General features: G+C 41.2%; 1 protein-coding gene across 2 annotated transcripts; it reads right to left on the bottom strand.

Moving 5' to 3' along the window:
- Nucleotides 1-544: 544 nt before the first annotated feature.
- LOC124033724 (tumor necrosis factor receptor type 1-associated DEATH domain protein) lies at nucleotides 545-10,679 on the bottom strand. Of its 2 annotated transcripts, none has more exons than XM_046345925.1 (6): nucleotides 10,603-10,679; nucleotides 3,222-3,315; nucleotides 2,754-2,904; nucleotides 2,082-2,365; nucleotides 1,770-1,917; nucleotides 545-1,307 (listed from the first exon to the last, which is right to left on the bottom strand). In XM_046345925.1, the coding sequence occupies exons 2-6, from the start codon at nucleotides 3,240-3,242 to the stop codon at nucleotides 1,009-1,011; spliced, it is 903 nt and encodes a 300-aa protein (XP_046201881.1). In that variant the 5' UTR covers nucleotides 3,243-3,315; nucleotides 10,603-10,679; the 3' UTR covers nucleotides 545-1,008. The 2 variants fall into 2 exon arrangements, with proteins under 2 accessions (XP_046201881.1, XP_046201882.1); XM_046345926.1 differs by lacking the exon at nucleotides 10,603-10,679 and adding an exon at nucleotides 4,621-4,685.
- Between the last annotated feature and the right edge of the window lie 412 nt (nucleotides 10,680-11,091).

Below are 11,091 nucleotides of genomic sequence, written 5' to 3'. Positions count from 1 at the left end.
TTAACCTCATAGGTTTAACCTACATCCAAAGTGCTGGAGAACAGAGCCAAAACAACACAAAATGTGTCACAGTGTGTGTGTGGGCTCGTATTACTATCCTCGTGGTTACCGAAAATCCCCAAAAGTCCCCACAAAGATAGTAAAATAAGTAAAATTCTCCCTTGTGGGAATATCTCCCAGGTTCCCATGAGGACAAAGGCTGTTTTAAACATAGGGGTTAGGTTTAAGGTTACAATTAGGATTATAACTTAGGTTTAGGGTTTAGGGAAAATAGGATTTTGAATGGAAATACATTTTAGGTCTCCACAAGGATTGTAAAATAATTTACTATGCGTGTGTGTGTACATGGATTAGACACTGCCCATTTCCCAAAGTTGACATCTTTTTTTACCTGGGTGGTATTTCCATAGACTAGGGTATTTCAGAAAGCAGGATCAAAGGTTTTCCTAAAGATTCTACGTAATCCATAGTTAAAAGTTTTATCAGGATATTGGATTGTGGAAGTGAAATTACAACTCTCAACGTGAATGAAAGCAATGGGCAATTCGTTTTTATAAATCCAACACTTTATTTGGAATTCGGAACAAATATTCCACAATCCCATTGCAAATTGTTCAATATCAATCTAGGTTATTGGTAGAATGATCAAATGCATCAATTGTCCAGTCTGTGGTGGAGAAAGGGGGTTGGGTTTAAAGCAGAAGAAGAAAAGGCCCGCAGTGATTTTAGTTTGCTCTCCAACCAGAGACAACAATGACGTGACATAGCAATTATGAGAACTATTGGTTTTGTAACACAAGACATTTTTACTCAAATAAAAAAACATACAATCAAGCTCACAGACACAAAGCTCACACAGAACTGACACATGGTAGCACCTAGGTAAGTTAGTGCACACATGTTTGCGCTCACACAAACAATGCCACCCACACGTTACCACTCTTTCACACAGACACAGATGCACACACACAGACCAACACACACCCTCAGACAGTGTGACAGACAGTGTCAATCCCGGGGCTGGATGTCCAAAATGTTCTCAGCCAGGCTAGTGAGTTTGCTGTCTTCCAGTGCTCTGACCAGCCGGCCCAGTCGTGCTGCCCTCCCCTCCGCCTGGATGAAGCGGCTCAGCAGCTGATAGGCCTGCTCGTACAGCCCCTCCCTCTCATACTCGTAGGCCAGGTTGTCTATGGCCGGCCCCTTCAGCGCACGGCAGTTCTTGCCCAAGGCCCGCCCCACTTTCCTCCAGTCCCGCCCAACGCCGTTGGAGAACCGCTGCAGGTCCCCCGCCACCAGCATGCGGTCCTCTGATAGGTCAGGAGACAGAGTGGGTGGGGGTGTTAGAGACATGTATCCAGAGTCTATATATGTTTCTGCATGTAAGACGTGGTGTAAGTAAGTAAAATACATACAACAGCAACTTTCCAGCTACTGGCCCTCCTCTCTTACCTCTAGGCTACACTGCCGTCCCGGGTTTAGTAGATGACCCATAATGAGTGTCCTCTATACCAGAGATTGGGCAAGCTATAATGGTCCTCTTCCTCAAAGGACCACTTAGATTAAAACTAGCACTTGAGCCGACTAAAAGTGTCATCAAACTATTTGAGGCACAGGTCAATAACCTTCCATAGACCAGTGCTGGTCTACTGACCGAGAGGTGAGAAACACTGTTCTATGCCAGTGTATGAATGTAGAGGACCCAGGGAACAGCTCCCTGCTGAACCCCCACTGATGATAAGAAGCAGCCATGGAAGCCAGAGCCAACTCACCAAACACCCTCTTCTGGAACAGGAAACAGTTGCTGGGCACGGGGGGCTCTTCCTGTGTGAGGGTGGGTGGCTGGGGAATGTGACCCAAGGCCTGGCTCTGCAGCTGCTGGTCCAGCTCAGCAATCTCATCATCCCGTAAGCGCTCCGGCTGTCAGGAAGTGACACCAACATTTAGAACACCCCATAGTGAGTCATTAGGCACAGCAGAGCACCTGTCAGGTATACATGAAGTATTGCTTGTGATCTGTTTATCATATATTACCAGTAACAACACCACTATATATGGATTATAACCGGTATATAGTATATTACCTGTGACAGGTGGATGTGCTGCAGACAGAGCTCCAGGTCATCCAGACAAAAGTCCAAAGTGTGCGTCCCGGCTTTGAGCTGGGTTTCCAAGGCAAGCTCCTGTTGTGGGATGTGCAGGAGGCGGCAGGTGTGCTGGGAGAGGGACTGTTGTACGGCACCGGAGCCATAGCTCTGCAAGAACCTGCGGCACGCCGCCACATCCACAAACTTCACCTCCACACCCAGCAGAGGATCTGCATCGTGCAGCTTTAGGATCTCGTACCCCTCCAGCCCCCCAGCTGAGTCTGGGACACAGGCCAGGTAAGGTCAAAGGTTAGAGGTAACCATAGCGAATCACTGGCACAATTGTAATATTTTTCACTGCGACCATTAAATAAATATAACCTGACTGTGTCTCCCTCCACTACTCTGGTCCAGGCAGAGCTCTGAGCTCAACCGTGTTATGACTTCCTAAAAGATCTCCCAGCATTTATCTGACAGCAGTTTTTCATAAGCTTTTAACTATATTCATCCCCTCAGTAGATAAGCAGGTCACACTGCAACACCAGCCCTTTTTCACTCCCCATGACCACCAAGCTAAGCCTTTCTTTCTATCAATAATACATCTGCCTCACCCAATGCTCAGCATGCTCCCTACGCTAGCTGGAGACCGGATGGCCTGATGTGGCTCACCTGTGAGTGTCAGCTTGAGGACTTTGAAGACGCTGAACTTGCCCTGCTGGTCTTTGTAGAGAGAGAGCAGGTTCACTGCGGGACAGGAGCGCAGGAAGAGAACCGCACATCCTGTCCACGGGCCAACCTCCACACTCAGTGCTACCATTTTCTAAAATATCATATGGTACAACATCCCATACAAGATTAAAGTTCATAATGTCTCTGCTCTGTATGCTACTATTCAAACATTATGCTGAATTTTGTACAGCACAGGAGCATGTACTTACAGCTACATTCTTACATACACAGTACACACACACTCCGCACTTGACATTATCACACGCATGCGCACTAACAGAAACAGACATGCACGTTGTCCTATAAATAGTTAATGGGAACTGTCTCTGTCCCTGCCTCGTTCCCCTTTTCCCTCTCATACATATCACACCTCCTCTCTCCTGCCTCTCTCAACTAAACATAGAGTACCTTTTCATCCATTATGTCCATTGTTTGAGCATTCCCGTCATCTGACCTCAGCTGTCACAAGCTTCTTCTGTGTTCCCTTCAAGCGTCTTCCTTCCTGCAGAGATAGAACAGATATATTACTCAGGTAATCAACAGTCTGAGTTCAAAGGCCAAGACACATCAATCAAATCCATTCTGGTATTAAAAAGAGTCAGGATCAAGATGCAGTCACAATACAATGGAACCCCTCACTTTATATTATCTCACTCTACGATTCTTACGTATCTTACCCTATCTTATCCCCTATATGTCATTACATTAATTTACTATTTAATGTCCCTTTACTACCCTGGGGCGTTTCTAGGATTTGAAGACTTTGGGGGCATAGCCCAAAGCCAGTAGGGAGGTCCAGGGGCTTTATCCCCCAGGAAAAATCTAAGGAATTTCAACAGTTAAATGCATTAATTTGGTGCACTTTGAGATTAATATTGAGAGAATATATATTTGTCAGGTAACGTGCACCTTCCCACCTGCCACAGGGTCTCTCTTCTCTGGAACACATACATCTACAGTGTATTGCCAAAAACCACTAAGACAAAACTGACTAAAGTCCCACAGTACCCAAACACCCTTTCTATCTCTATCTATCTCTCACACACACACACACACACACACACACACACACACACACACACACACACACACACACACACACACACACACACACACACACACACACACACACACACACACACACACACACACACACACACACACACACACACACACACACACACACACACACACACAGCAGTAATTAGAAAACATTAAGTGATAGTCTACTGTGTGCTCACCGCTCCTCTAGCACTCTCCATCACTTTCTATTTGTCGTCTGTTGCTGTCTCTTAGTATTCTATGTTGCTGTCTTTTGTCTACCCTCCTCTCTCATCCTGTCCTGGTTGTAAAAAGTTTTAAAGTAAACAATTATTTTAATAGTAATTTCACAGGACTTTTTTTCACCTTATCTGCAAATTCTTTGTAAGCCATGTTTTATTTGTTCACTGTCTGTATTTCACTTCTTATAATTTGTGCAAATAAATAAAACAAATTAGATTCTTTAGAGCAGCTTGAAGTGATACAGTCTACTGTGTGCTCAATCCACCTGCCCTCTTCTGTTACTTTCTATGTCGCTTGTCTGTTGCTGTCTGTGTCTTGTTTGTTACCATCTCCCTTGTCTATCCTCTTCTGCTATGGCCTGTTCTGCTCTTCTGGTGTCTCTCTCCATCATATCCTATTCTTCTGTTGCTGTCTGTGTCTGGTCTGGTGTGTTTCTTAATTGCAAAACGGTCAAGGGGATACTGGGGTAGCTTAACTTGTTTTGGGTCTGTGACAAGGTCACCTAAATCATGCTCTTCCCTACCATTTGCCACTGGCTGCTTCTGTTCTAATTGCTCCACTGGCCTGCTGTTCTCATCTGTCCTCATCTTCCTATCTGAAAGGTAGAAAGGTGCAGCATGTCATTAGTTTGTTTTGAAGGGCGACTGCACTTCCTGATTTGGCCTTGTTTTAGATTTGGTTCAATAAGAAATGCTAGCGGGCATGACTGAATTCAAATGTGAGTTGCTTTTGGGGTGTGGTTTGATGTGGGTGTATCATGTGTATGTTCACAGGTGGAAAGAATTAGCCAACTTATATTGCCAATTAGCTTCAGCCGACTGGTGTGTGACCTGATTTTGGATAGCCTATCTCCGGGGCTAGTTATGGACAGTAAATAAATTACACAATGTAAATGAGAGAATATGTTCATGACTAAAATCTAAAACAAAAGTTTTAGTTTTCTCATGGAATGCTTTTAACATTTGTATTTCTACAATTCATAGTTGGTTTGAGCTTTTTAAGTCATTGAAATTTGGAGCTATTGGAATTTTAACATATTGTCCCATGTACATTGTGTAATTTACAGAGCCCCATAGGGATATCCAAAATCAAACTGAATTTACCACAGGCATTATGATTGGGTCGCATGCAGCTGCTGTCACGATCGTTTGAAGCATACTCGGACCAACGTGCAGCGTGATCTGGGTTCCACATCTTTATTTAGTGAAACACACAAAATAATAAAGTAAGAACGAAACAAACAATGAAACATAACTAAGAGGTGTAACATACACAAACTCAAAACAATATCCCATAAAACACAGGTGGAAAAAATGCTACTTAAATATGATCCCCAATTAGAGACAACGATAGCCAGCAGCCTCTAATGGGAATCATACCAAACACCAACATAGAAAAACTAAAATAGAACCCCACATAGAAAATAATAACTAGAAAATCCCCAGTCACGCCCTGACCTACTCTACCATAGAAAATATTGTCTCTCTATGGTCAGGACGTGACAGCTGCACTCCAAATTTATTTTTACTTGTGTCCTGCCAACTGTGGGCTGGATTGAAACAAACCCAACCTTCATTTACGTTGTGACGCAGTCACATTTCAGTCTGGCTAAGGCCCCGGAAGCCCAGACCTAATCACGCCACTGGTACTACCCCAACCCACTCACTCACACACACAGTCCACCCTCTCCTGACCTCAACCTAACCCCTATCTCTGGTTAAACTTCTTTCAATGTGACTTGGTTCTGGTTTAGGGTCAAGAAAGTGTTTGATGTGCTAGACCTGGGAGAGAGATAAATAAAGGGAAAAGAGTATCTGAGCTGGATTATGCCCATATTCTCATATTATACTATTAATTTCTTATTTTATTGAACCTTTATTTAACTAGGCAAGTCATTAAAGAAACACATTTTTATTTACAATGACAGCATACCCCGGCCAAGCCCTAACCCGGACGACGCTGGGCCAATTGTGTGGCACCCTATGGGACTCCCAACCACAGCCGGTTGTGATACAGCATGGAATCGAAATATGGGTCTGTAGTGACGCCTTTAGCACTGAGATGCAGTGCCTTAGACCTCTGCGCCACTCGGGAGCCCAAAAAAATACATATAAAAAAATTGGCCTGCAGGTGATTTTATTTGGCCAAGTTTTCTGATATTTTTTAAATTGCCACCTATTGGGGAAGATAAAAGTCTATAAAATCACCAGGAAATCATCTCAAATTGATTTTCATTTAGGAAATCTGTTCCCAAGTATTCTCACGCATCAATAGAGGCACATACAGTGCCTTCAGAAAGTATTCATACCACTTGGCTTATTTCACATTTTGTTTCGTTACAGCCTATATTTAAAAAATGATTGAAAAAATATTTTCTTACCCATCTACACACAATACCCCATAATGACAAGGTGAAAACATCTTTTAAGACATTTTAATATATTTATTGAAAATTAAATACAGAAATATCATATTTACATAAGTATTCACATCCTTGAGTCAATACATTAGAATCACCTTTGGCAGCAATTACAGCTGTGAGTCTTTCTGGGTAAGTCTCCAAGAGTTATTATTTTTGTTATTCTTCAAGGTCTGTCAAGTTGGTTGTTGATCATTGCTAGACAGGCATTTTCAAGTCTTGTCGTGCCCTTCTTTGCGAGGCATTGGAAAACCTCCCGCCTTTGTGGTTGAATTAGTGTTTGAAATTCTGAGAGACCTTACAGATAATTGTACAGTGCCTTCGGAAAGTATTCAGACCCCTTGACTTTTTCCAAATTGTTATCTTGGCTGTGTGCTTATGGTCATTGTCCTGTTGGAAGTTAAACCTTCGCCCCCAGTCTGAGGTCCTGAGCTCTCTGGAGCAGGTTTTCATCAAGGATCTCTCTATACTTTGCTCCATTCATCTTTGCCTCGATCTTGACTAGTCTCCCAGTCCCTGCCGCTGAAAAACATCCCCACAGCATGTTGCCACAACCATGCTTCACCGTAGGGATGGTGCCAGGTTTCCTCCAGACGTGACGGTTGTCTTTCAGGCGAAATAGTTCAATCTTGGTTTCATCAAACCAGAGAATCTTCTTTCTCATGGTCTGAGAGTCTTTAGATGCCTCTTGGCAAACTCCAAGCGAGTGACAATCGGGTTCTTGGTCACCTCCCAGACCAAGGCCCTTCTTCCCCGATAGCTCAGTTTAAGAACTTGTCACGTCCTGACCATAGCCCTTATTTTCTATGGTGGAGTAGGTTAGGGCGAGACTGGGGGTTTAGTCTAGTTTATTATTTCTATGTGGGGTTCTAGTTTTGTTTTTCGATGTTGGTGATTCTGTATGATTCCCAATTAGAGGCAGCTGGTATCGTTGTCTCTAATTGGGAGTCATATTTAAGTAGCATTTTTTCCACCTGTGTTTTGTGGGATATTGTTTATGTGTAGTTGCATGTTAGCACTCCATTGTTGTCACGTTTTGTTTAGTCTTTATTGTTTGTTGTGTGGTTCACTTATTTCTAATAAAAGATTGGAACCCAGATTCTTGCTGTCAATTTGCAGTGTACAATTGATTTATAACTACGTTCCGGCCCCCCAACCATCCGCTCAAGGAAAAATCGGTCCACGGCTGAATGTAATTGTGGACCCCTGGCCTACATGTAATCATAAGCCATCATTACATTCATAGACCGGTAGTGTCATACATTACTAAAACTGAAAGTGTGCTGGATTAATTCACCAGATGTAGCCTAGAATACTATAGAGTGTATGAGGATTATGTCATCATCAAGAGTTTATTAATGTAACATTTAACATCCACCACTGCAGCGTCAAAGACTAAAATCATCCTGCCAAGTGCCAACCAAAGGATTCCTGGACATTGGTTCAATTCAGCGAATGCCATTCTTTTGATTAGGATGAAAACGAGAGTCTACAAGGTACAGACTGCCAAACAAGTCTAATTGGTCGGTTTCACTTTTTGTAGTGAATACTTATATGGTAGTCTATAGAGAGCAATAGTAATGATTCAATGGGAAAATTTAGTTTTTGGAGGTTTTTTTTAGATAAACGCAGAAAATAAGGCCTGTGGTAAACACAGGTTTAGAAGATTTTATACATTTCATTCTATGAGATAATCTAACTTTTTGTGAATTTTGAATCATGTACATTATAAACAAATACATTCATAAAGGTCATGTTAACTGACGAATAAATCAAATCAAATTTTATTGGTCACATACACATGGTTAGCAGATGTTAATGCGAGTGTAGCGAAATGCGTGTGCTTGTAGTTCCAACGATGCAGTAATATCTAACAAGTAATTTAAAAATTCCCAACAACTACCTAATACATACAAATCTAACAAATAATCTAACAATTCCCAACAACTACCTAATACACACAAATCTAAAGGGGCGAATGAGAATATGTACATATAAGTATATAACAAAATATATAAGATCTCTTAAGCCTGTGTTACCTCAGACCTTAATTTTGTTGTTTATTATTACAAACTGGTGAGCTCTATGACGGGTTAGACTAATGAAAAACAGGGGCGCTGTTTTGAAGATACAAATATTTTGGAATATTTTATAAAGCATTTATTTGTTTTTGCCACGTTAACTCTATTACAGACACATTAATGCATAGTTTTGAATCATATTATGTGAGCTAAGCATACAAATAAAAAATGAAAATATATAAAAACATTTTCCTTAATGTAGAATTTTATGTGTCTAATATGTCACTGTCCCCACTGCTACAAAATACTTAAATACATGTAACTTTGTCCTTGAAAGATTTTAATGAAATACTGAAGAATTGTATTCATAACTATGGAACTACTGCTTTTCTGAAGAGTGCCAATATGGCTTCAAAGTCTTTCATTGACCAATAGATAGCATCAGCAATCCAGGGTTTATATAAATCATTGGTTTAGACTACTGAGCCTACAAGACAGGTAGCACTGTGTGGTATGCAGTTCTGTGAAAACGCGAGTCCCGTGAGTCACATGTACAAGATGACAGGAATTTCACTACATTCTCTCCTGCTATGAGGCAAGAATATGACACACAGGCTGGTCTCATAGACTAGACGTAACATAGTAAATGTAAATCTGGGTCACTCAAATCAATATGATATGTTACGTTTGGTATAGTGAAAGAGATGGAGACCCGCGCACTGTCGAAAAAAGGAATAAATCCAAAACGGAGACTTGAATGCAAAATAAAGACGATTATTAGAACATCATGGTTCCCAAATAAATTAAATGTAGATTTACACTGAGAATGGCCAAAGGCCGAAACTTTTGTGTTTTGTTTTCCCTTTTCATTTATGCACTTTCTTGCACTATGAATAACCTCAACCAGAAAAAACTAAAGGAGGGTGGTTGGTCAGGAATATAATGTGAATGTGTTCGAATCTCATCACGGACAACTTTAGTATTTTAGCTAATTAGTAACTTCCCCTAACCTTAACACTTTTAGCGAACCCTTCCCCTAACATAACTCTTCCCTAACCCTTTAACCTAACTTTCAACCTTAACCCCTAGAGCTAGCTAATGTTAAAAATTAAATGTATTGTGTAACATATATGTTTTGGAAATTCAGAACATATTGTACGAATCACAATTTGTAACATATTGCAATGACCCTGGGTTAATAAGCGCGGATATCGACTCTGCCGCTTGAGCATGCTTTTGTGGCACAGTCGATAGCGCGCTGGATTTCAGACTCGAAGCACGAGGGTTCGAGACCTGCGCCCTGCCTGTTTCATTACATTGGTGTCAGAAGTGGTCGGACCTTGCATACACGACAGTGCGTGTGCTTGGCCGGTGAGAGTTCCTGTAAGACGTAGTCGCAAGCTAGTGCGAGGACGCGCTCTTTGAAAGGAGGGAATAGTGTAACAACCCTGGGTTTATAAGCGTGGATATCGACTCTGCCGCTTAAGCATGCTTTTGTGGCACAGTCAATAGCGAGCTAGACTTCGGGTTAGAAGGTCGAGGGTTCGAGACCTGCGCCCTGCCTGTTTCATTACAATATGGTACAAATTGCAATTTGTAATATGTCATATTAATAGTAATTTGTAACATATCATACGAAATGGATGATGGACATCCACAAATGAATACTTCCCATACGAAATGTAACATGTCTTGCGTTTACGTACAGAATAATACGGAATGCTCTGAGACCACGTTGGACACAGTGCGGTTCAGACTTTTAGGAAATTAGAAAAGTAGACTTTTAGATTTACTTTATAGTAAATTAAGCTGCACCAAACACCGCCTATTGACCTTCAATAATAAATAAAAAACTATTGGTGAAGTTTTAATCATACATTAAAGTTGTTACAAAACAGTAGCCTAATCAACGATAGAAAGGAATCATTGCAACTTGAATACATTTTCTTTCATGATTGACGTACTGTTATACATTTGTTTACTGTCATTTGTGGCATTAACTGTTGTATAGGCTATAATTTCGTTTTGGGTTTAAAGTAAAATCATAATTGTATTGTTAACTTACCTTCAAAGAAAAAAATGTTGTAAGGACGGCAACACGACCTGACCACAGGAAAACACAGATACAGTAATAATTTCCCGACAGGCAATTGGTTACAGGGAAACCTGAGGCACTGTGATTGGTGAGAAAGAACACGCCGCTTCCCTATTGGTTAGAATCACGTATCTTTACAGGAAGGAAGTATTTGACTGTTTTTGTTGCTTGATTGGAAGGAAATATTTGTCGGAACTGATTCTCTACTGCTTTAGCTATTTGCTTGCAACTGTGTAGCTAATGACAATGTTGAAATTATATAATTGCATGTACCCACTGAACATGACACTAAAGGCAAAATGAATCGACTGAGAAGCAACATACCAAATAAGTAACAGGTTATTTGTTTAGGCCTATATAGATAGTTACTATTATTTGATGTTTTTGGAAGCAGGGCCATGGGTGACGTTATTAATTTGCCCGGTTTAAATGTTGTTAACATGTATATTCCTTCCTCGA

This window comes from Oncorhynchus gorbuscha, linkage group LG04, assembly GCF_021184085.1.
Source record: "Oncorhynchus gorbuscha isolate QuinsamMale2020 ecotype Even-year linkage group LG04, OgorEven_v1.0, whole genome shotgun sequence".
In the NCBI taxonomy this organism is placed as follows: Eukaryota; Metazoa; Chordata; class Actinopteri; order Salmoniformes; family Salmonidae; genus Oncorhynchus; species Oncorhynchus gorbuscha.
This window is presented reverse-complemented; position numbering and strand designations above follow the sequence as displayed.

What these genes read in the sequence shown, in the direction of transcription:
- LOC124033724 (XM_046345925.1), bottom strand. Translation starts at nt 3,242, where the DNA reads ATGGACATAATGGATGAAAAG. An exon ending in TGGACATAATGGATGAAAAG is followed by an intron (nt 2,905 to 3,221) that starts GTACTCTATGTT and finishes ATGATATTTTAG; the next exon opens with AAAATGGTAGCACTGAGTGT. An exon ending in AGCACATCCACCTGTCACAG is followed by an intron (nt 1,918 to 2,081) that starts GTAATATACTAT and finishes ACTTCCTGACAG; the next exon opens with CCGGAGCGCTTACGGGATGA.